At 45.2% G+C, this 26,062-nt stretch overlaps 1 protein-coding gene across 1 annotated transcript in view; it reads right to left on the bottom strand.

The window, feature by feature from the left end:
• Mthfd1l (methylenetetrahydrofolate dehydrogenase (NADP+ dependent) 1 like) overlaps positions 1–26,062 on the bottom strand; it is a 189,338-nt gene that overhangs the window by 46,871 nt on the left and 116,405 nt on the right. Inside the window, exons 22-26 of the mRNA XM_059272782.1 lie at positions 21,192–21,233; positions 19,908–20,008; positions 19,130–19,307; positions 4,618–4,725; positions 890–1,042 (exon numbers count right to left, since the gene is read on the bottom strand). Of these exons, the coding sequence (XP_059128765.1) occupies positions 890–1,042; positions 4,618–4,725; positions 19,130–19,307; positions 19,908–20,008; positions 21,192–21,233 (582 nt within the window). The remainder of the gene's footprint in view (positions 1–889; positions 1,043–4,617; positions 4,726–19,129; positions 19,308–19,907; positions 20,009–21,191; positions 21,234–26,062) is intronic.

Here is a 26,062-nt window from a genome sequence, read left to right as displayed (position 1 = left end):
GACTTTTAAAATTGGGATTCAGGTCAGTTGATAACAACTGCAGTAATAGTGATGCTAAGAGGTATTTTTTTTTTTGTCTTTTGTGGGGAGCCTTTGCTCTGTAGACCAGGCTGGCCTCGAATTCACAGAGATCCGCCTGCCCCTGCCTCCCAAGTGCAGAGATTAGAGGTGTGCGCCGCCATGCCCAGCTCAATCAGCTGTAATTTTAAAATTCTAAACCTAATCTCCCATCACAAGTCAAATTTAAGCCACAAAAGCCTATGGAGAGAAGCTAGCCTGGTGACTGGGATAAAGCCCATTTATTTCTCTGCTCACCCCCAACCCCCTTCTCCAACAGACAAACGGAACTAACAGTGACCATCCCGAGTGACGCAGTCCCATCATGATGACGTGTGAAATGGGAACGCAGGTGACTTATTCATTTTCTTAGCCAGGTCCTATCAGATGTGCTCAGGACGGAGCAAAGGGGTGTGACACTGATCCCCCTAGCTCAGAGGTAGCTGTTAGGGTCCTGGCTAGTGCAGGCAGCTAGCCCCAATTTCCCCAGAGAGGCACAATACGATAAGTTTGAGTTGCAAACAAGGTGAAAAAGTTTGTTAAGTCGGGGTCTAGGCCACACTGCTGCTCAAACAGCCCAGTGACTTCTGTCCCTGAAGGAAAATCACTTCATGCCTCTATGGATCCTGAACACAGGATCTGAAAATAGAATAGCCTGGCTTGCAATGGCAGAGATGTGATTTCACCCGATTGGTTATTGGTGGAAGAGCACTCAGAAAAACAGCAGATATTGTCAATTCCTCCCCAGTGTACGATTTGGAGAGCTGGCAGAGCGTGATTAAGACATGATAACCACACGGAATGAGGAAAGGCTTTGAAACCCGGTACTCACCGTTCCCACCAAAGGGTATATGAACCCAGCACCAATGCTGGCCCGGACATCACTGATAGGCAGAATGAAATCCCTCGGCACCCCCTTTTTATCAGGTTCGTGAGAGAGAGAAAGGTGGGTCTTTGCCATACAAATGGGCAAATTTCCAAAACCCTGTAGGAAAGAAAAGGAAATGCATTCATTGTCATAAATCCTGGTCCCTTGGACTTAATCTTCATTTTACAACCCCTTTGCAGTAACTGAATGCTGGTGCAGATCCAGGCAGGTGCAAGAGTGGCTGCTGCTATCTGTTGAGCAAGACGCTGAGAATAAGAATTCATGTCCATACGGCCATGATTTACAAGAGTGTGAGGTCTACTGTTTACTCTGGAGGTTCTCCTAAAGAGGGGGCACTTGCACAGTCGTGTGTGTGTGTGTGTGTGTGTGTGTGTGTGTAAAGGCAAGGCTATTTTTAGGCACAGCAGTGGAACAGTTGTAGAGAGCACTTTCCAAAGCTATTAATATCCAGGAAAGAGAAAGGTAATACAGAACAAGGCTCCTAATGAGGCTCTGAGTCTCATTGTTCTGTCCTTCTTGGAGTCGGCTGGGAAGCAAAGGGCCCTTTGTGCTGGTTTATGAATCATGGCTATTTGATCTGCGATTACATTAGAGGAACTAAGATGAGGTCACTTTTTAAGCCTCTTTTATTCTTAAGGACCAAAGTCTGTGCCTGACCCAGAATTCCAAAGGTGAAAGGGGAGGAAGTCACGTGCAGCATCTCACAAAAAGGACAGTGTCTGGGAAGGATGCTGTAATTAAACAGCACATAGCGTCCCTTCAGAGGTCTCACTAATTAATTGCAGTCACATACTTGACACTCACTTTTAAGGAATATTCCCGTGGTAGACAGACAGATGACAGAATGCAATTACTTATGATTCAACCTAAAACTATTTAGAACATCTTAGAGTATTATCAATTGGGGGGGATGCTGGGTTTTGGAAACCCCTACTTTTACATACTAATGAGGATTTTGATGAGGAAAGAAAAAATCACAACTGGTACCCAGAATTTCTGATTTTGTGGAATGATTAAGTATTGAAATAATTCCTATGAAATTATATATATAATTCCTATGAAATTTTATATATATATATATAGCCTTCGACAATTTAGTAGTAGAAAAATTTAAAAAATACCACCCCATTAACATATTACATCATAAACAATATTTTATAACTAAAAAAGACTATTAGAATAAATGATAGTTCTTAGCATTGAAACTTCATGGGAAAAATACCCCAAGCTTGATGACAATGACTTGATTTCACTCAGGTGTTTGTACAGAAGTGAAAGAATAACCAGAGTATCAGAGTGTAGAGCAGTGACTGACAGACAGTCAAAAAATAACCATAGAGTATCAGAGTGTAGAACGGTAACTGACAAGTCTTTGTACATATTGGGGGTGTGTTTTAAAAGGGACAAGGTCTTTAGTTGGGCTGACCTTCAAAACTTTATGTAGCTAAGAATGATCTTGGACTTCCTGCGTCCACCTTCCCCGGCCAGTGATTACAGGTCTTCCATTCCAAACCCAGTTTACGTGCTGCTGTGGACTGAACTCAGGGTTTGGTGCATAAGCACTCAACTGCTGAGCTACAGCCCTAGTCTGGGAATCCTTTTTTTTTGATAAAGAAAAGCTCAGGGACTGGAGAGATGGTTCAGTGGGCAAGAACACTTACTCTTGCAAGCTCAATTCCCCAGCGTTCATGTGAAAATCGGGACATGGTTATGCAGGCCTGTAACTTCAGCAGGAGTGGGGTGCACAGAGAGAGGTGGATCCTGAGAGCCTGCTAGCTAGCTAGCCCAGCTGAAAGGGTTAACTTTTAGTTCCGTGAGAAACCCTATGTCAAGGCACTAAGAGAAAGTATGGACATTCTGGTTTCTGCATGTCTATGCACAGATGTGCACACCCATACACTCACATGCATGCAAAACATACACTCTCTCCCTCACACATATAAAGGAAGAAAGAAAAGCTGGGATCAAGAATGTAGCTCAGTGTTGAAAAATAGGGGAAAAAAAAAAAGACAAGCCAAGAGAATACACGTACAAACTTCAGGGAAAAATGATTTTTTCTTCCTCTCAGGGGAGAGCGTGAACACAGTCCCCAATTATCAAAAATTATGCAGTTGAGTTCCCCACATTTGGAGAGATTCAGATTTGGGGTGAGCATGTCTGGAGTGCAATGGATAAGCCTTGCCCTGGGAAAACCACGTTTGTGATTGTGTTTTTTTTTTTTTTTTTTTTTTTTTTTGAGACGGGTTTCTTTGTGTAGCCATGGCTGTCTGGAAGTTGCTCTGTAGACCAGGCTGGCCTCAAACTCAGAGATCTACCTGCCTCTGAATGCAAGGTTAAAGGCTGGAAAAAAAAACAATTTTTACCAAACCCCAGAGAAACAACTTGGCACTGTTAGGATAGCATCTGACAAAATATCAAACTTATTTATAAGTAGCATAAGGGAGTTGGTGTGTGTGTGGGGGGAAAGACAGTGATGCTACTTGTAACACAGTGACCCTGACAGCAAGCTGCTGAGATGCTGACCGCTATGTGATGAGGCTGAAGCAGGCAGAGGCACTGGAGGCACGAAGTCCCTCTCACAGCTGCTTGCTTGCCCCTGTCACTGTATGGAGGTAAAAGATGGTGGAATCTTCAGTACCTAAGGACCGGCCTGAAAATAAACTAATAAACTACCTGCATAAAAACACCACCAAGCCGGGCGGTGGTGGCACACGCCTTTAATCCCAGCACTCGGGAGGCAGAATCAGGTGGATCTCTGTGAGTTCGAGGCCAGCCTGGTCTACAGAGCGAGATCCAGTACAGGCACCAAAACAACACAGAGAAACCCTGTCTCGAAAAACCAAAACACCACCAAACGCTCCCATCACGTCACCTCACCTGCAGCACGCAAGCATTTTTAAGATAGTAGAGCTCCACAATGAGGAGAAATTGTAAAGAATTAAATGCTGTCCCCCCACCCCCCATACCAAAGGGACACTTTCAAATGCTTCTGGCTGAGTGAACAGGAGTGTGACCATGGATGACACTGTGGGAGCCCACAAAGGTTTCCTAGTGAGATCTGAGCTTGCTTTACCCAGCAGGACTGCATAAGGGGATGGCTTGACCACATGCATGGTCACCAGGTGTTTGGAAGGGTCTGCACTTGGCTGTGCTGGGGGGAGGTCTTTTGCTCCACCCCTTGGTATTTCTATAAATAGCCCTTTAGAAGAGCCAGAAGGGGCTGGTGAGTTTTGATCCTCGCCCTCCCGAGGCTATCCTGTTTCTGTCTCTCCTCTATATTTCTATCTAAACATGTCTCAGTTCTCCCTACTCAAGAGTACCCTGAGCAGAAAAGTGGGGCCAGGTACCCCCACAGACACCCATATCAAAGACCCTGAATAAGGATGAAGCCCAGTGGGAAAATGCTGACTTCTTTCAGGAGCCAGGTTCTGGGTTCCATCCCCAGCACTGCAAACCAGAGCCACACTCATAATCTCAGAAGCCATGATGCCCGAGTCAGAGGATAAATGCCCTAACCAATAGTACTTATGCTACTACTTTAATCTGTTGCTCCTCGGGCAATTTAATAGAGTTTAATTATGAGACAAAACTTACCTGTCCTCAAATCGAGGTGTGCATTTTGTAGACTGCAAGGCAGATTCCACCACTAAAAGTACGGGGCTCTTATTTACCTGTTGTGTATAGCGATCGATTTTGGACTGTGCCTCGGGGGACAGCTCAATGTCCTTGGCTCCATAGACAGCCTGGGCGATGGTTCTTATTTTTTCCACAATCGGAAGCTGGAGAAACATGAAATGACAACAGAATCATTGGCCTTAACATGGTTGAAGAGCTAAGGGAAAGTCGGGTATCATTGTAGATTTTGACGGAAATCTCCGCCACAAGCATAGCATTCAAAACCGGCTATTCTTTCTCCTTCAGTTCCTAAGGCACTGAAGTGTTCACATCAGAAGTCAGCTGGCAGGAAGGAAGTCTTGCTATTTAGCCCACAAAAGGGCTGTCAATCTAGTTAACAGTTTTAATCCATTTCAACATTAAAAATAATGGTTTATGTTATGCAAAAACATTACTAGAAATAAGTGGGTTTCACAGACACATTAAGTTATATTAATCAATGTCTTGTAATAGCAACCCAGCAGTGGATGAATTACCCAATGGAAGAGAAGAATGGACTCAGACAGGCATCTCTCCAGGTAGGAGGGAGCACATAACGGAAGGAGTACAGCAGAGAACGTTGGGGACCCAGCAGGCTTTTGACTAGAAAGAAAGAAAACTAGAATTCACACCAGCCTGCCTCCCTGCAAAAAATCCAATTTGGAACAGGGCCTCAACTTGAAAACCAAAGCTCTAAACACCACAGGATTTCTTCCCAACATGGGGAAAGATTTCTTAAAGATGGTAACAACTGAACAGAGTAAAGTTGGACATGGGTCATGCATGCTGTATTCTCAGCACTTGGGAGGTACAGGGAGAAGGATCAGGAGGTTTGGGCCAGCCTTGGCTACGTGAGTTCAAGGATAGCCTAGGCTACATGAAACATTCTCAACCTACACACACTTAACACACCCACACCAATGCATGCACACATACAATAAATCATAAATGATTTTATGGATCCTTAAATTTTATTCCCCCTCTGGGAATCTGGAAAGATGACTCACTTACTACTCTTCCAGAAGACCTAGGTTCCATTCCAAGCACACATTTGGTGGCTCACAAACCACCTGTAACTCCAGTCCCAGAGGGTTAGTTCATCCTCTTCTGGCCTCTGAGAGCACTGGGCAAGCATGCGATGCACAGACATACATATAGACAATATAACTATACATATAAAATAAATAAAATTTAAACAAAAAAATTTCATTTTTTCTGAGACAGGGTGACTTAGCCCCCCTGAACACTGGGATTAAGGGTGTACCCCATTATACTCGGCAAATTCTGAGTTAAAAAATATAAAGCTTTGAAGGTAAAAGGATAAGAGGTACACTGAGAGAAGATTAACATCTGAATAGTTTAAGAGATAAAAGATTAGTATTAAAATGAATTTTGAATACCTACAAAAAGACACTTAATAATGGGCAAAAACTAATAACCACATGAAAAATCATCTCACTGGTAATCAATAAAATGTCTAATATAATGATAAAAAAAGAAAAAACAAACAAACAAAAAAAAACCTAACTCGTGAGCTGGGGAGCTAGCTCTGGGGGTAAAGTGTTTGCTGTACAAGCATTAGGACCTGAGTTCGGATCTAGCACTCTCATAATTATGGCTTCAATGCACCAACACTTCTAGCACTGGGGAGGAGGAAACAGGCTCCCTCTACAGCCTAGGGAGCAAGATAAGCCTCATGTTAGTAAAGGACAAGGCAGAGGGGCTACTAAATGACTCAGCAGGTGAGGGTGCTTGCTGCCAAGCCCAGCAACCTGCATTTGATCCTTAGCACCCACGTGGTGGAAGGAGAGAACCAATTTCTGCCAGCTGCCTTCTGCCTTCCACACACTGTGGTTTGTGGGAACACACACACACACACACACTAACGCTGGAAAGTGACAGAGGAAGGCTCTGGGCCTCCAACTGAGCATGCACAGGGTGACTGCACCTGCACACACCTGCGTCACCCCCTCCCTCCCTGTCTCCCTCCTACTCTCATCTAAGAGGCAAACCACAGGGCTAACAACAAAAAATGAGAACTCTAATTCCCACTCATGAAATGTCAAGTGCAGGTGAAGAGGCAGGAAGTCATAGGGTACATGTGCCTGCCTCAGTTGCGGGGGGGTTGGAGGGGGACTACCTGTGTCATCTCCTGGGGAAGCTCTCTGATTTCTCTTTCGCTTTGAACAGTCTCTACTACAAGTCCTCCCTTCCCAACACATACCTAAGTGAGAACAAAGCCCTGCACCACAGCACTGCACGGTCTGCAAACAGACACGCTGGCCGAGGTATTTTAGCATCCGCCCCTATGTCATTGGAACCTTTGTGTCCTCTGCCTTCTTGCTTCTGGGATTAACCCACGAAATCTCTTTCCCTGTTCTCTTCAAACACTGAACTCTCTGAAGCTCTCAGGTCTATCTCATCGGCCACCCTTCCCACAAAGCCTATAGGGACATGCTTAGTACACGTCAGCATTCCCTGCTTTGCTGGCAGGGGCACCCACAGTGCTCTTTCCTGATGGAGGGGCTGCTGGCAAGGCTTATGCTGCCTCAGAAGGGACTGACGGAATCAGAGGTCCTTCTACTGATGGATTCAAGTGGCTGGACGGAACTCTCATCCTAAAAGCTCCTGGCTGGCAAGGTGCCGTTTAAAAACCACGTCATATGAGAAATCACATGGGAGCGTTCCTCTCTTAAAAGGGACAACTAATTACGTCCCAGCGAGGCAGAAGGTGAATTAGGAGCTGGAAGTCAGAAGGAAGTCCTTTCTGTCCCATGGGCACAGACTGAGCACTCCAGGAGAGCTCAGTACAAATACAATGGATGCAGGGATGTCATAGAAAGACCTACGGCACAAATGCGAAGTTGAGGCTGGGCTAGAGATACCCTTGAGGGTGATGTTATTTTTCAGTATTGGGAACTGAACAAAGGGCTTTGTTCACACTATGCAAGTGCTTTACTACTGAGCTGTATTCTTACCCTCTATTTACTTTTTTTTTCCCTTTTAATTTTGAGACAGGGTTTCAATGAGCTCCAGCCAGCCTTGACCTCATGCGCAGCCTAGGCTAGCCTTGCACTTGCAAGCTTCCTGTCTCAACTTCCTGAGTAGCTGGGATTAAAGGACTATGCCATGAAACCCAACACAACTTCTAACATACGAAACTCAAAGCTCAAGTTAGCTGAAAAACAGAGATGGGCTATGATGTCTTTGAGGTCAAGGACTGTAGCAGATGCTTTTCTTATTATTGTGACTAAGGGTCTGAAATGAAGCCACTCCACGGAGGGTCCATTTTGGCTTGCAGTTGGAGGGCATACATTCCTTCATTACAGGAAAGGATGGCGACAGAGTGTGAGGCAGCTGGTCATCTTGTATCTGAGGCCAGAAAGCAAAGGATAACGAATGCCAGCACCCAGCTTGCTTTCTCATTATTCAGTCTGGGATGCCAGTCCACAGGACAGTGTCACACACATTTAGCATGGGTCTTTTCACCCCAGTTAACCCAATCTAGAAACTCCCTCACAGATATGCCCTGGGGTTTGTCTACTAAGCAATTCTAGATCCTGGCAAGGGGACAATGTTAGCAATTGCAAGAACCATCTACTTATCCAAAGGTTACTCTAGCCTCTAGAGTGGATAGTTACCCCAAATACTGGTGATCAAATGTCTACAAATTTTCTGTCATTGAAACATGAACTTCTGGTGGTACAGGAGTTACAGAGGATACAGGAAAGTGTGCAATATTCCTTTACACTGTGTAACTATGCCACTGTGATTAGTTTAATAAATAAGCTGACTGGTCAATAGCTGGACAGGATAAGGTTAGGTGGGAGAACCAGACTAAAGACACTGGGAAGAAGAAGGGCGGAGTCAGAGGAGTAGCCAACTAGACATGGAGAGGAAACAGGAGATGCAAGATGAAAGAGAGGTAACACCATGTGGCAGAATGTAGATTAATAGAAACGGGTTAAAATTTAAGTTGTAAGAGCTAGTTAGTAATAAGCCTGAGCTATCGGCTGAACATTTATAATTTAATAATAGGTCTCTGGGTAGTTATTTGGGAAGTGGCTGGCAGAACAGAGCTGATCCACCTACAGGAAAGCTCAGATGATGGGGTGGCAGTGACAGGGCACCTGGTACATGAACCTTCGATCTAGTGTCTGCATAGCACATCACCATGCAAGGAAGTGCTTGCTCCTGCCACTGCTGAAGCTACCACAATCTCCTCTGATGGTCAGCAACAATATGGGAACAGTGATGAGGCTCAGCTGGTAAAGGTACTTACCAACAAGCCTGACTGGAGTTTGATCCATGGGACCCAAGCAGTAGAAAGAGAGAACAGACGCTTGAAGAAATTGTTCTCTGCCCTCCACATGTGTGGCATAGCACATAGCACCACTCCAAAATAAACAAAAATTTAATGAGATGCTAGAAGATCTTCCTAGCAGGAAAGAATTCTCTCATGAAGCCCAAGGACCAGAGGAAGCCAGTCACCAGGAGCCCTGATCCTGAAGCAGGGAGCGGCAGTTCCTATGCATCTCTCCACTCCAGCGAGGCTTCAGATGTTGCCTGTCCCAGGGCCACTCACTCCAACCTTCTGTGCGCACAAGGGAGCGCACAGTTTTCGCCAATAACTCTCTTCCTTGCTAGTATTTATTGGAAAGTGCGTTTGGACTATCAAGCCAGTGCCCAGGCTGACTTTGTGATCTATACTAAGCAGGACTCCCACAGAACCCATGGTGGGGGGAAAAACAGGAAGAGACGAGCAGTGGGTAGCCTCTGCTCCTCTGCTTCTCACTATCACAGCTGCATGGCTCTCAGCAGGTAAGCCAACGCACTGAGCAGGAAGCCCACGCCAAGGTTCCTTCCGGGGAACTTCTGCTGCGGCATTTTGCAAATAAAAAATAAATAAATAAAAATATCTCAGTTAACTTATTGCTTAGGGGTAGTGTGAAAATTTCCCCAGATGAGTATTTCTGCTTCCATTGTGGGTAATCTATATATTCAACTGTGGGTAATCTATGTACTCTATGTCTTCAGTGGAGGAACTTTCTATCCTTTTCCTGCTTGGTTGTGAAGAGAAGTATAAACTTTGCAGGGCAAGCTCAGTCTAATGATCTTCACCTGAACTTGGGATTTACTTAAGCTGCTTTGTGGAAAAAAAATCTAGCTTTTATAAAAACAAATAGAATGATAAAATAAGTTATAACTGTTTGTGCGTTTATCAGCACTGGCATGGTGCTGTTCCCGACTGTGTACACAGGGATGAATCTGTTTATTCCTTCACCCTGATATGCCTAGTGTCTAGCAGAATGGCTTACATGCCCAAGCCTGTGCTGAATTAGCACATGACCATCTATGGCAAGTACTTTCACAATGTCAAGGATTAATATGAAAGTTTCGGGAGATTTCTGTGCACGAATTCCTGATAGAGTGTAAACAATGGCACGATAAACAAGTGTGGCAGGAGACGGTGGACAGCCAGGGCTCCGAGTAAACATGAAGACATCAGGAGGCGGCAGGCTGCAGGGAAGGCATGGGGATCTGCAGAAGCTGGCAAGGCATTAAAGAGAACTTTCAAGGGTGTACTTTGGTGGTAGAGCACTTGCTTAGCTTGCACAGGGCTCTGGGGTTGATCTTCAGCATGGAAAAACAAAACAACTTGAATAGTGTCTTGAAGGAAGGACAAGAAAGATCTCAACAAGCAAAACAAAACGACTCACTCTGCATGAAGATCAAGGTAGAAGCCTTGGCCCGGACAGCAGGGCTCAGAAAGCTTGTCATAAAATAGCGAGTATCCTACTTGTACAAGGTAGGAGTGTAAAATACAGGAATAAGACTTCATCGGTGCTTGACAAGTGGTTCAGTGGTTAAGAGCACTGGCTGCTCTCACAGAGGACCTTGGGTTTGGTTCCCAGCATCTATGTGGCAGCTTACAATGATCTATAACTCCAGTTCCAAGGGATCTGATGTCCTCTTCTGGCCTCTGATGTACATGCAGGCAAACACTCACGCACACTGAACGAAAATCCAGGGTTTCCAGAGCTGGGTATCTAGACAGGTGCTGGTGATCCTTTCTGAATTAATACCATGTCAGACCGTGAGTATTCTGAACACATTCTATGTCAATTCTCTCCCAGGCCTCTGAAATCGACACTTAGGATCCTGGAACATTCTAGAATGGGACTGTTCAATAGAATGTTTGTCACCATACAAATATTTTTTGTTCTTTCCAGCCAAGTAACAATGCACGTTACAGGAGCATTAAGGCACTTGGAATGCAACCAGTGCATTTGAAACATGACTGAGGAAATGAATTTCTAATTTTACTTTAGTTCATTATAATTTAAAGAGCTTCCAACTGTCATGGGCAGTATGGCTTTAGAAAAACAGTATGACCAACCATTATATTGTTGTGTAGCTTTAAAAAAATATTATTTCATTTTATGTGCATGGGTATTTTGCCTGCATGTATGTCTGTGTATCAGATGCATTTGTGGAGGCCAGAAGATGGTGTCAGATTCCTTGGAACTGGAGTTAAAGATGACTGTGAGCTGCCATGTGGGTGCTGGGAGGCAGAGGCAGATCTCTGTAAGTTCAAGGCTAGCCTGGTCTACACAGCAAATTCTAGGTCAGTCGGGCTATGTAGTGGTGTTCATATGTTGGTGGTAACCAACAGCTGTCTAATTGTACTTAAGATCCACGCCAAAGGAGGAAAACCATGCTAGTACTAGAAAGCTAGCCAACCATCCAGACCTAGTAAGATCATGGATCTCAGAGGTGAACACGCTACTTCCGCTTTACTAGACCAGCAAATTCCCAACTCTATTCTAAAACTTAAGAGCAGGTAGAAAGATTGCAGGAGCCAGGAGATCAGGTCATCTGCTGTGAGACTGTGTCTCCTCAAAATGGCTGCCCAAACTGGACCTGAACAATGACAGTATCAATAGAGATTCAAAAGTGGAAGGGGAAGTCTCAGGGGCCTCACCCCTAGACAAAGAATGACAGATAACTGCTGAGATCAGAATTAGCATCTCCCAGAGATGCACCCTTTAATCGATTATCCAATACAAAGTGGTCAGCCATGAAGTCATATACACACAAACAACAAAAATGGACTCGGCAGGTTGAATTTATATATTTATGCATTCCTCTATTGTATGTATAATCAATAATAATCAAAGAAAAAGAGGCCATTGATTTGAGAGGGAGTAAGGGGCATGGGCAGGGTTAGAGGTGCAGAGAGGAAACAGTGGAGGTGATGTAAAAATGTTTTAATTATTATTATTTTTTTAAAAAGTACCAAATGCCGAGTGATGGTAGTGCAATACCTTTAATCCCAGCACTTGGGAGGCAGCGGCAGGCAGATCTCTGTGAGTTTGAGGCCAGCCTGAATTACAAAGAGAGTTCCAGGATAGCCAAGGCTACACAGAGGAAACCTGTCTCACCCCCGCCCCCCACAAAGCACCAACTAGAACTAAAGTTTAAAAATGAAGCTGCTAGAAATAACAAGGTAAAAAAGGCTTTGTGGGGCTGGGGAGCTCTCTGAGTGGATAAGAGTTCTTGCTGAGCAAGCATGAGAACCTGAGTTCAAATCCCCAGCAGCCATGTAACAATCATGTGCTTATAGGCCCCAGTGCTATGAGAGGCATAGGTGGATGGGGTTGGCTGGTTGCCAGGCTACCTCCAGGTTTAGTGAGAGGTGGAATAAGGAGAGCGTGATGAAATGGAACGCTTAGTGTTCTGTGACCTCCAAGTGCATACAGGTGTACATACCCTACCCCCAACACAGGTGGGCATACGAGAGAGAGAGAGACAGAGAGAGACAGAGAGAGAGACAGAGACAGAGAGACAGAGAGAGAGACAGAGACAGAGAGAGAGACAGAGAGACAGACAGAGAGACAGAGAGACAGAGAGAGACAGAGAGAGAGACAGAGAGACAGAGAGAGACAAAGAGAGAGACAGAGAGAGACAGAGAGAGAGAGAGAGAGAGAGAGAGAGAGAGAGAGACAGAGAGACAGAGAGACAGAGAGACAGAGAGAGGAGAACAAAACAAAAACAAACCAATGTCTTATAAACAGTGATATTTCCGCTCACTTGAAGATCAGATGCTAAAGGCAGCAGCTTGGGAAAATCCCTTCTGAGTGAAGAACACACTACACAGCGTTCCGCTACCCACCCCGACCATATCTTAATAAGCCCACACGGCTGCTGTTTCAGTGCTACACCAAACAAAGTCATTGGTATGCATCCTGACATGCTGAATAAAAGAGAGTGCGCTTTTGTTTCTCCAAGGCCATGGAGCTGAAAGTGCGTAGGTTAACCGTTTTTTATTCTGTGATACTGGAATGATGTATTTGGATGCCCATAAAAGATTTAAAGAGAAGGATCAATTAACAACTTAGAAGTCGAATATCAATCTCCAGGTGCACGGTAATTACTTCTTCAGCTCATCGTCTGTCTCTTAAATGAAGCATTAATTTTAAATGACGTACACGTAGTCTGGCAGGCATCCTTTCCAGTAATTCAAACAGACACACAACTGGAAACTGTCCGTGTTCATTTACACTGACCAGACCACACAGGTACAAGGGCTGCATGGTCCACGCATCACCTGTTGTCCTGGGAACGTCAGGGCTCTGTTATCTCCGACACAAACCATACAAACAGACTAGCACATGTGAGCTACCGAGTGGGTGAGGTTACACTTCCTGGACCCCAAGCATCCCACCCTGAGCAGTGGGTTCACCTCAGAACCCCTGAGAAACGTCATCTTCCTAAGTAAGGCAACTACAACATGTGATAGAGAACCATGGGGTCTGGGAAACGAACAAATGTCTTGTTGTTAGGACATCTGCATTGATCACTGAAAAATACGGCAAGTATGGGATTCCCAAGGGTGATTTTTTATTATTTCCAAACAGAACTCTGCAGGGACTACCAACACTTATTCTTCCTTGTCCCCCCTTTTTTCCCTTGAACTTTTGACCCTCTTGCCTCAGCTTCCCCAGTGCTGAGATTACAGGTGTGTACCACCATGCCTGGCTTGCTCATGCATTTTCATGTTGTATCTTGTCCTTTCTGTCTCACAAATCTGACTTGGAAACGTGTGTGTGTGTGTGTGTGTGTGTGTGTGTGTGTGTGTGTGTGTGTTCTGTAAAAGTGATGGGAACAAACAAGGCACGCCTCCATCTCATGTTCACGTGCAAGGAGCCCGTGCACATTGGGTCTGACTTTCCGGACTAAACAGCGAAGCTATTTCGTGTGCACTGATGTGTGCTTCCAGGAAAAACACCTTCGGCTCAAGACTAAAAGTCTCCTTCAGGAATAATCAGTGGGCTGGAATGACATCACAGTGGGGGGAAGTGCTTGCTTTGAAGGCACAAGGACCCGAGTCTGATCCCTCAGGGCCCACATCAAACACAGACAGGCGTGGTGGCACACACGTAGTACCAGCACACGTAGGTGAAAACAGGTGGGTTCTTGAGGCTTCCCAGCCAACCAGCCTGGCTTACTTGTAATTCCCTGATCAAAGAGAGACGCTGTCCACCTGAGATAAGGTGCACTGTACCTGAGGAACCATGCTTGAGGTTGTCCTGTGGCTTCTACACACATGTGCATGGGTACCAGACATACATACATACATACATACACACACACACACACAGACATACACAGACAGACAAGACAGACAGACAGACAGACAGACAGACAGACACACACACAGACATACACAGACAGATAGACAGACAGACAGACAGACACACACACACACACACAGACATACACAGACAGAAAGACAGACAGACAGACAGACAGACACACACACACACACACACACACACACTGGGGAGGGGAACAGGGAGGGAGAGGCTTACAAGGAAGAAAAAAAAATTAATTTTAAAACCAAGCCTCAACTTCTTGAGACCAGGATGAATAAGTGTCTCCCCTGAATCTGAAGGGGATCGTTTTCTCTGCATGTATTTTACTATATTTGGTATCTTTAAGGTCTACTTTTAGCCCCTACAATGAGACTACTATATTCTCATTCCCTCTCTATTTAAGCTAGAAAGGCTGGGTGAGAACAGGGTGGGGGGTAAATGGGAGCCGTCTCACTTGTGGTGTGACCGTCCTAGGTTGCCACTGGAGAGTCTCTCACAGTGTTAGAGGGGATAATGCATTTCTAGAAACTTCCATCACAGTCATGTTCTGTTTCTCCTGGGGAACATAAATGAAATCACACACTGTTTGTGGCTGATCAAATGCTGTTCCTTCGCCAATGAGACGGCGCTGGGAGGGGACCCACACGGGACAACGAGGAGGATGCTCCGCCAGTCAGGGTGGTTCTTGTGTGAGGCTCAGGCCTCTTGTGGCCATTTAGCATGTAGGAATGGAGCACCTGATAGGCCGTGGAGATGCACGAAAGTCAAGGAGAACCCAGAAGAGCCAGAATGGGGTGAGATCTGCTCTGGGTGTTGTGGGATTGGGAATGAGTCATCCAGGAGGCTGGTGAGGGCCAGGATGGATGACCAGAGAGCTCTGCAAAGGCAGCTTAGGCATAGGTAAGAAATCAAGATTCCAACAGCACAGACGAGAGACGGGGCAGATTCACCAATGAGAAATGCAACCGTCTGGGAAATGTGCAGGCCACAGATGACTCCCAAAGGCCCAGTGTCTAGGAAGGAGAAAGGAGAAACAGGCTGGCAAAGGGCATGCAGGTGCAGGGGACCTGGGGGAGATGACAATGGGAAGACAGAGTGGGGACCGGGACACGGACAACGAGAAGGGCCTTGCAATCTTTCCCATTTGAGTGCGCCCCCCTCCCCAGTTGCTACCAACAGCAAGATGCATAGAGATGAGCAAATAACATTTTAAGCCTTTAAATTCTACAAATTCAACCTCACATGCACAATAATGTATGTAAAGCCCTAGTAGCAGACATGTGAAAACGAATGTCTTTGAGTCAATTGCACCTCTACTCTAAAAAACCTACTTTATATACATAGATAGAAGCATATGTGCATGTATACATGCATTTAAATTTATACATATAAAATTTGAGGTTCTGGTGGCCAACGCCTCGCATCTTGATTAAAAGAAAACTCACAATACTTCTAAGTGGAATGTGTTCAAATTTGAATCTTTAAAGAAAAAGGAAGTAACTCCTAATTAACAACTAGAAAAACAAAACAAAACAAACAAAAACCCAAAACACACTCTGCTTTGAAAATGACTGGCAGGGTAGAATCCAGCCCTAAACTAGCGGGGCTGAGAATGTCCCAGGTCATGAACTCACAGCCGGCTGTCTTGTGTGCTTTGGACTCTCTCCATCCAGTCCCCACTGTGCCCCAGAGGATGGTTCTACGTAAGGAACAGGAAAGACCTTCTAACCAAAACAAACGTGAGTCTGCCTCGCTGTGAAGGTCACACCTCAAAATGTCTGCGAGTTTAGAGGAAGGATCTGGAGAGGATAAACTGGTCACGGACTCCGGCTAGCTTCCGGTGTGATGTCCCTCCTCTAGTTTCATAAAAGTGGGTTTTTATGATTCCACTGAGAGCTCTTGAGTCTCACAGAAAAGGAAGTGTGGTCTAATGTGAGCCTGCCTGATGCTGAAGGTGCATTAGAAATGCACCTTACAAATAAACACAACTCTGATTGTCAATATATGATCCTTTTAGAAAGGAATAGATACTCAGGAAAGAAAATAATGAAAATATAAGTAAAACATAGAAAAGGAGGGTTCCTTTGAGGGCTGGTGGATGTCAGGAACTTTTTGAAACTCAGGTTTTGTTTTCCTGAGAGCGGGTGGTAGAGCACATCTTTGATCTCAGCGCTTGGGAGGCAGAGGCAGAGGGATCTCTGTGAGTTCCAAGTTAGCCTGGTCTACAGAGTGAGTTCTAGGACAGCCAGGACTACACAAAGAAACCCTGTCTCAAAAAACCAAACCAAAACAAAAACCCCCAAAAGACTGATTTGAAACTTACTATGTATTGGACACCAACTTCGAATTCCTGATGCCCCTTTTCTACCACGTGGGTCCCTGGGGTTGAACCCAGGTCATCAGGCTTGGCAGCAGGTACCTTTACCTGTGAAGCCATCTCACCAGGGCTCCCCTATTGATCTTGACCAGTAACCCAGAATATTCTAGCCCCCCTATTCATCAAGTGTCCTTCCCATGGATAAATCCATTCTGCACTGACCATCACACCTCATTCTTTAAGTCCTTCCTGCCACAAAATGCTGAGTGTCGGTGATGCCCCTCATCTGGCAGGGACTCTGCCCCTCTCCCATTTCTGTCACCTCTCTGAGTTATATAGTTGCTGTCCCCTCAAGCTGTAGGTCGCTCCCCCTCCCTCAAACATACTGCCTCACACAGTCCCCAGTGCTGAAGATCAAAGCTGGATGCTGACCTTTTGTCTCAGTTACACTCCCAGGTCTGCGTCCTTCTCGTTCGGGGACAGTGGGCGGGTTCCTCCACCTCTGCCCTTCACCTTCTGAACCCTAGTGCGGGGCACCACTGGTCCTTGCCAATCCAGGAAATTAGGACAAAAAGAAGTGGACAGGCGTAAAGTGCCCGTGTAGGCAGCGTGTGGACAGACAGCTCCCCCCAACCTTGTGCTCTTGCTGATGAATCAATCTCAGGCTGACAGATGTCACCAAGCCCTCGTCCCTTCCTCGCTTGCTTTTGCTTCCTGTCACTTACACTGTTGAGTCACACAAGCAGGAGGGACAGCGATGCTACCTCTGAGACAGGCCAGAGGAATGCGCGAGGGAAGGGGATGGGAGCGGCTGTTAGCTCGTAGGTGGACACTCTGGCAGCCATGGACACCCTCTGAGGACAAATCCATTGTCCTCAGGCCATGAAATCCAGAATGACGATGCGAGGTGGACACCAGGACAATGTCTAAGAGTGAATTCTGGGAAATCCAAGTTTTTCTACTTAAGGCTCAATGTCAAGATGAGTTAGAGAAATGAACTATAAGGCCAGATATAGTGACCCGTGCTTGCTATCCAAGTACTAAGGAGGTGGAGGCGAGAGGAATTAGGAATTTAAGGCCACCCTCGGCTACATAGTAAGTTCATGGCCAGCCTGGACTATATGAGAGCCTGTTGGGGAAAACAAAACACCAAAAACTACCCACCCCGAAGAAAAAGAAAGAAATCAACCTAGAGATCCTGGTATTCCCATTGCATTGCTGACTATGCAGCCCAAAGACTGGAAAGCATCTTGAAAGAGATACACACACACACACACACACACACACACACACACACACAACTATGGACACATGACTGGGAAGCATCTTGAAAGAGATACACACACACACACACACACACACACAACTATGGACACATGACTGGGAAGCATCTTGAAAGAGATACACACACACACACACACACACACACACACACACACACACACACTGGACACGTGGTCACAGCAGCACTTCCAGTAGTCACGTGGTGGAAGCAACCCAGACCTGTCCGCCAAATGTGGTGTAGACACGCAGTAAAGACAACATCCAGTCTTTTTTTAAAAGCAAAGACATTTCTCACATGCACCATGACAGCCATGGACGTTGCACTGTCTGAAACAAGCCACAGGAGAACAGACTGCAGGATCCCATTCGTATGAAGTACCTAAGTAGGTCAGTTCCTAAAAGTGAAGTAGAGTGGTGGGTGGTTCCTAGAAAGATCTATGGAAGGGGGGCAGGAGGAGCCGTTAAATGGATACCGAGTTTCAGCTTTCTACTACAATGAGGATAGTTCTAGAAATTGGTTGCACAACAATGTGAATGTACTCAGCCCCATTGAATTTGTACACTCCTAAATGGTAACATACGCATGGGACTACAAGGAAAAACTATGCAAGATAGTGCAAGAAAACCACAGTGAGGGCTGGTGAGATGGCTCTGTGGATAAAGGGACCTGCTGCCACGAGCCTTGCCACAGGTCCCGTCCCTGGACCCTACACGGTGGGAGGGCAGAATTGACTCCCACAGGTTAACCTCTGATTTCTGCATGCATGCTGTGGCATGTGTGTGCCCACATATACTTTCTCTCTCTCTCTCTCTCTCTCTCTCTCTCTCTCTCTCTCTCTCTCTCTCTCTCTCTCTCTCTCACACACACACACACACACACACACACACACACACACACAACCACAACCACAAGGGAAAGAACCGTAGCAGAAATGCATAATGAAAATGCCTCATAACTGAGCAGCTATGAATTGCTCAAAAGTCTTGTTGCTGGAAGGTATGAGTTTATCACCCAGAGCCTTCCCCTCCCTGGGGCCCACTATTTGAGAGCAGAGCCTTAAGAGCACACAGGTTAGGGGCAGGAATAGGATCTGCGCTTGGCACACGGACCTTGCCAGATGGCTAATGCCTTTAGTCATGAGCGTCCTGCTCTGCAGAGCCTTTAGGAAGGCTACGTGAGGTGGGCCCTATAACCAGTGCCCGAAGCACCGGCCTTCTATAGGACCTGAGAGCCAACACTCCGCTATTGTGACGGTAGTTGCGACTTACCTGAACATCGTACAGGAACTGGAAGCGGCTTCTTTTATTGGCAGCATCCCTCACGGCCCGAGCCAAGTCCACAGACCCTTTTCCCCCAGCCGACCAGTGATAGCAGGGGACCGCATCAAAGGCACCAGCCCGCTTAGCGAGCTCACAGACCAAATCGATCTCAGCCCGGGTGTCGGTCCTGGTGATGAGAATGTTTGTGGTTTTTGCATCTGTATTCACTTAGTGATGTTTTGAAAGGAAGACTAACGGTTTATACCGAACTTCGCTCCCTAACACTGAATATATTCTAAACATCAAAAGCGGTCACGTTGTGTTTAAATAAACCAGACTTGAGGAACAGCACATAGAAAGAATCCTCTCTAACATGACTCAAACATTTCAGGTCGTTAAGGGTTTCTAATCGAGAAAATTCCATGATATCTCCTTTTGATCATTCATTCACTGTATCAGACAGAAGCATTGGATAGAATGGGGGAAAAAAAACCTCACACATACACACACAACTACCCACCTCCCACCCAAACAGATGGTAATTTACTATCTGAGTTTCATTTCCATAGTAACACTTGAGAACACATCTGTGAAAATGAAACCAAATCAAACAAACAGAATGAGCTGACTGATTCTGGGTCTTGCAGTTGAAGCCGAGAAACCCAAGTGCCCTTAGGACACAAATGTAGTCACTAGCGGCTGGGAGGGGGGCATGGGGGGGAGGCGGGAATGGCGGTGGGTTGGGGAGGGGGGGCGGTGCCCACAGACACCAGAAAGCTGGACTCACTTGAAGACATTCAGCGCCACCACGACAGGCACACCGAAGAGCTGAGCGATCTGAATTTGTTTTTGTAGGTTACAGCAGCCATCAGCCACCAGTTGAATGTTCTGGAAGGAAATCAGTCTCCATGTCATTATGTCTTACCTAACATCGCTGCCCTCCTACCCCAAGCTAGACCAGCCTCAACACACTGGCAACTTTTGATTCTATCTTGTCTTACTTTATTGTCCTAGGAACTTCTAAACGGAGACCTAAGTCACCTTGGGTTTCCAAGGAAGATGGCCGAGACAGAGGTAATTCATGTTCACGTCAGCTTCTAAAACTATTCGGGTCCAGGCACATGTATCTGAGTCTTGGGCCAGGCAATTAATTATTTCTATGGAGGACTGGCCCATCAGAACATAAAGAGCCCTCTCTTTGCAGCCAGCGGGGCAAAAGGCCCAAGTCCCTGAGATGCTGAGGGGTCCTGCTTAGCTTCTTGGGCTTAAACCCATGGCGCCACCTGTAGGAGCTAAGTGGTACTGCCATCAGTTAACCAGCTATCCACAGAACAGTTAATGCGCTCTTGTAAACCATAAAAACAACAGCACATCTTCCAAGAGTCAGCTTCCTTTCTACAACAAAGGAAGACACAAGAAGTACAATTTTCCCTCTTTTCTGGGTCAGGATGGCTGTCTTGGGAGTAGAGGATAGCAAATGAGTCTATAGTCTACCTTTTCTTCAGCTTTAACTGCATCGTTTTTACCTCTAGCCCACCTATTTTGACAGGGTTCTTTTTTTCCTTTATATTAATTATTGAGAAATTTTCTATTAATTTTACATACCAACCACAGATCTCCCTCTCCTCCCTCCTCCTGACCCCCATCCTTCCTCCCTTGAGAGAGATTCTTAAAAAATCAAATTATTGTATGTGTGCATGCATGTGCACATGAATGTGGAGCCAGAGGGCAACCTTGGCTGTTCCTTAGGGGCTGTCTACCTTTCTTTTTTGAGGTAGTATCTCATTAGCCTGGGGCTCACCAAGTAGGCTGGCTGGCTGGCGAGCCCCAAGGATCCACTTGTCTCCGCCTCCCTAGTGGCAAGCATGCACCACAATGCCTGGTGTTTTTCCCCTGGGTGGTAGGGATCGAACTCAGGTCTTCAGGCTTGCAAGGTAAGTGTTTTACCCACTGAGCCATCTCAGCCCAGAAAAGCACATTTCTCAGAGTTTGCTAGTGGGACTGTTGGTCATTCATTGATGGTCAACTGGAAGCTAATTATTAATCAGGTGGAATGATTAGTTTTTCTTACCTCCTCTGTGTATTCTTTCTTGAGAGGAACCCCAGCAGTTACCTGAAATAAAAAAGAGTCAAAAGGTAAGATTCATCCCATTGCCTGAGGGGAAAAAAATGTTCCCTACAGCAATAGGCCCAGATGGTTTTATAGGAGAGTTCTACTTGATGTTGAATAAATCAGTTACTGTAATGTTTACACAAGCCTTCCATAGTTAAGAAAAAAAGAATACTCCAAAAATTTTAAATTTTGTATAGTTAACATCTTACTCATATAAATGAAAAAAAAAAAAGAAAAACTGACTCAAAACATTACCAAACTGACTAGTAAAATCCAGTTACTTGCAAAGCAGACATATCTGCCTAAATTGGGCTTGTTCTGGCAATGTAAGATTTCTTGCAAGGAATAATAATTTAAGCAACACGCACAGTCTTAAAGAGAAAATTGTCTTCTCGAAAGATGAAGAAAAACCTGCATCAGTTATTATGCTAATTTGGCCAATTAAAAATAGAAGGTAATCCCTGAATCCTCATTAAAAATGGATCCCAGGCATCACGCTTAGTGAAGAGCTGTTTAAACAACCCTCTTTCAGATGAGGACTAAGAAGATGCCTGTGGCCAGCACCCCCACCCAACACTGCATCGCAATTAGGAAGACCTTGGCAGTGACAAGGGAAAAACAGTATAGATTGGGAGGGAGAAACGGAACTCACTTTCAGATATGAATGGCAGCACAGAATCCCCCAAAGACTGGATAGGTTAAATCAGTAGAGCAATTAAGAGAATTCAGACAAGTTAGAGATAAGGTAACATATAAGAACAGAAATCTGTTATATTGTTTACAAATATAAAGCATATAGGAACAGATCTATAAGAAAACATGAATTTTTTAAGGAAATAAGCAATAACTTTCATTAAAATATATTCAAATAGACCCAAGCCAATGAAGAGGTATCTAATGTCCTTTGAATAGAAATTCTAAAGAGACCGCAGAACCTATAAACTAATTCTCAAATACACACGGGGTTTCGAGCACGCAGTTTAGTGGTACAGAGCTGGTCTTATGTAGGCTGCATCCCCCAAACCTCAAAAAATAAAATAAAATCCATCAAGAAGATGCAGATAGCAGTGAAAAGGGTCATTTGTAGGTCGGACAGACATGAAGGAACGGCCTGGTTTTGGATCTCTATAGTACACGATATAACTAGACCAGATGAGGCTCTCCATAGTTCAGGATGAGATATAGCTAGACCAGATCCACTGAAGGGAGATCCTGGAAAGAGACTTGCACACTTTTGGGAAAACAGATCCATTCCACCCTAAGTCAAAGAAGGGAAACTTAAGACACAGTGTGGAGGCAATTACTTGGTAATACAAAAAAAAAAAAAAAAAAAAAAGAATGAAATGAAATCTAGTCTATGTTCTACATGCCAAAACACATGGTTTATTCCACATGTAAACTTCGTGGGAATTCAGAGTGCACAGATATTTGCTCAAGCATTACTGTGTGTTTTTCTGTGAGGATATTTTCTGATGAGTTTGTATACATAGATCAGTAGACCTGGAGAAAAGTAGGATGGTATAATCTCCATAATTTGGCTGATCTCAACTCGCCAGTAGAGGACCTGAACACAACCCAGACTGAGCTCTTCTAAGTCAAGGGGGACTTTCCAGCAGGCTGCCATCAGATTGGGCCTGCATACCCAGCTCTTCCTGGGGTTCCAGGTGGCTATGGAGATCCTGGATTCTGGACTTGCCAGGCTCTATGATCACATGACCCAATTACTTATTACTCTCCATGTCCCACCACATAGCTACATACACAGTGACTTCTATTTTCTTGAGAGCTCTGATTACTGGAGTGCATTATAGGGTTAACTGTGAAAAGACCGTGTGGATTTAGGGGCATAGGGATGCGAGTTCTTATACTGTGTCAAGAATGGCGAGCACACTGGAAGACAGGTTATCCATTTAAAATGCTGGTGGCGCAGCTGTGACTTTTGACTTGAATGCATTAGGAAATGCCCAGGGCATGGAGGAGGAACAGCCCTGGGGTGTGCCTGTCAGGGTGCTTCCAGAGAGGCTTAATGGAGGAGGGGAGACTCCTGGTGAACGTAGGCAGGGACATCCTATGGGCTGGGGTCCATGACTGACTGAAAAGGGAAACAGCACACGGCCAGAGAAGCACCAGCATCGTCTCTGCTTCTCGACTGAGGGCTTGGAACAATCATGCACCTCATGTTCCCGTCACCATTCCTGCCCCGCACGGATGACCCCTCTCCTGTTGGCTCAAATCACGAGCCCCAGGAAACCCTTCCTCCTTCCAGTGGCTTCTTGTCAGATATTCGGTCACAGCAATGAGAAAAATAAGCGTGTTAAAACTTATTTTTTAAGTTCAAAGGTCAGTTCAAAGGTCACAGGATTTTTCCACCGCACAAATAACAGATTGAAAGAGCCACCTCAGCTGAGTAAACACACACCAGGCAACCGTGGTTATCTGTGCAACGGTGTCCAAAGGGAGCAGAAGTTATCCTGGATCAAAAAACAGTAGAACAGAGCTGCTTCAAGTAAGATGCGAACACACTGAGGTGGGGAACGGGGAAGAAAATGGATGGAGGACTGAAAGATGAAGTTCATTTGCTACTCAATTACTGAAAACATTTCCGGGATACAGACTATGCCAGGCCCCGGGGGCACAGTAACTAATGAGATAGTTCCTGAGTGCAAGGAATTCAGAATCGGAGGAGGAGAGAGACATTTATAAAACACTGTGAGGCCAGGTCCAGGGAAGGAATGCTTGGCTTCGCTGGCCTGTCCAGCCCTCCCTGATTACTATCATTCATTCATGCAATACCTTGGTCTCTCAATGTTCCCCATGTGACTATGGGGGTATGTTCTCTTGGGCAGAGCTCGTGGGAGGTGGTAGAATCGTAGAAACAGCCACCTAATGGGAGCCCTCAAAGGAGATGGGATTCCATCCTCTCTAGATGCGAAGTGAGTGGTTTCGCTTTGTCCTGGGCTCCCAGATGGATGTATTGCTTTATGTATCGACAAATGCCGACCACATGATTGCAACTTAGAAAGATGTGAGTGAAAAATAAATCGTATCTCTTTCTCAGATGATCATCAAGTATATGTTTGAGTAATAGGAAGCTGACTAAATGGTCTGCATTTCTACCTATGGTCCGGGACCTCGTGGCAACCCTCTCTGCCACAGAGAAGGAAGAGGCAGGAAGGAATAACTGGGAAGAAAACACAGCCTCACAACACAGCACAATGAAGTGCAGTATGACTGGAAATCATGTCGAACATTTTTAAAGCCTGGAGGCCTGGGAAAACCCTGGACTGTAAATTCTATGTCTGACCAGTTCCCTAAACAGAGGTATGATGTTCCCACCGCTGGACCTCCACACGTCTCCACAATTTCCTCCCTTATTTTATAAAGACTAAACCAGACCAGATGGACTCTAAACCTTTTAGCGGACCAAAACCCTTTGAGTTTAAATGTAGGAATGGTAGAGGAGGAAGAGATTATTTCAAATGATACAAACACACATATTTTATTTTTTGAAAGTAGAAGCTGGTCTAGAGACTCAAAGTCTAAAGTGGAGGACCGACGGCAAGAACTGGAATTTTAAGCATCATCAGAATTATTGAGGATTCATAATGTGTGTCTTTACAAATTCATAATGCGTGTCTTTACAAATTTTTCATTGGGATGATAATGCAACTTGAGGTCAAATGAAGTGCTTAAGCATCTGGTACTGAGCTGGAGTTTAGAATGTGTGTGGCACCCACTGGCCCTCGCTCTGCATGGGGACACAGCAGGTAGTTGGACTGACATTCTTGGCTTCAGGTCTGACTTGCTGCTGGCTATGTCTCTAAACCCAGCAAACCTTGGCTTCCTCAGCTATAAAAAGGGATGAAAAATAGCTGATGACCATTCTTGACTGTGAGTTTGGTAAACATAGTACTCTAATTAAGAAATTAGGTTTGATGGTTTGTCTTTCATAGCCACATGCTGTAATGATATCAGATGGGAACATAATGAAGCTTCAAATAATAATTTTCCCACTTGGAAACTTCTAAAGTGAAAAACCAAATGAAATAAAACACATATATACCTCTTTTGTACATTTCAAAGATAGGTATTAAAAATCTTCACATATAGTAAAATAAATTGCTAGGTGTGGTGGCACATTCATTTAATGCCAGCAGTGGGGACACAGGGGCAAGTGGTTCTCTTAAGTGCTATGCCAGCTGGTCTACAGAGTGAGTTCTGGGCTAGCTAGGGCTAAATAGTGAGACTTTGTTTAAAAAAAAAAAAGCAGAATTTGTGTTTTTCAAACAGGGCTCCTCAGAAACATACAGTGAGGTACGAGTCACAAGGCAACATCACAGTCAGCAGAGACGGAGGGAAAGAGGTTTTAGGTGGAATCTGATAATCCATAACATCCTTGTGCCATAAGAGTATGTGGTGAAGCATGGCAAACGTCCGTCAGAGCCGTCATGCCAACCCCAGTGGTCCTCATTGAGGACTGAGCGCTTCTACCCTCCCGATCCAGTCCACACGCTTACAGAAGCTTGGCCCATGTGTCAGGGATGACTCTTAAGACTCAAAAGTGGTTCTGTGGTGCAGTTTAGAAGTCATGTGTGGGCATCGCAAGTAGCTGGCATTAATGAACTAACTCCACGTGCTTTATGGGATGAACTTAAAGGAAGGGAGTTGACTTTACAGACAATTGAAAACATCTAGCACATACTATGTTTCAAATACTAAGTCACACTGGTTCTACTGGTTCAGACAGGTTCTACTCTGAGCCTTGGTTGGTTTTGAACCTGTGGCAATCCTCCTGTATCAGTCTCCTGGATGCTAGGATTACAGATGTG

This window comes from Peromyscus eremicus, chromosome 8b, assembly GCF_949786415.1.
Source record: "Peromyscus eremicus chromosome 8b, PerEre_H2_v1, whole genome shotgun sequence".
In the NCBI taxonomy this organism is placed as follows: Eukaryota; Metazoa; Chordata; class Mammalia; order Rodentia; family Cricetidae; genus Peromyscus; species Peromyscus eremicus.
The sequence above is the reverse complement of the archived record's forward strand: the minus strand, read 5'-3'. Positions and strand labels throughout refer to the sequence as shown.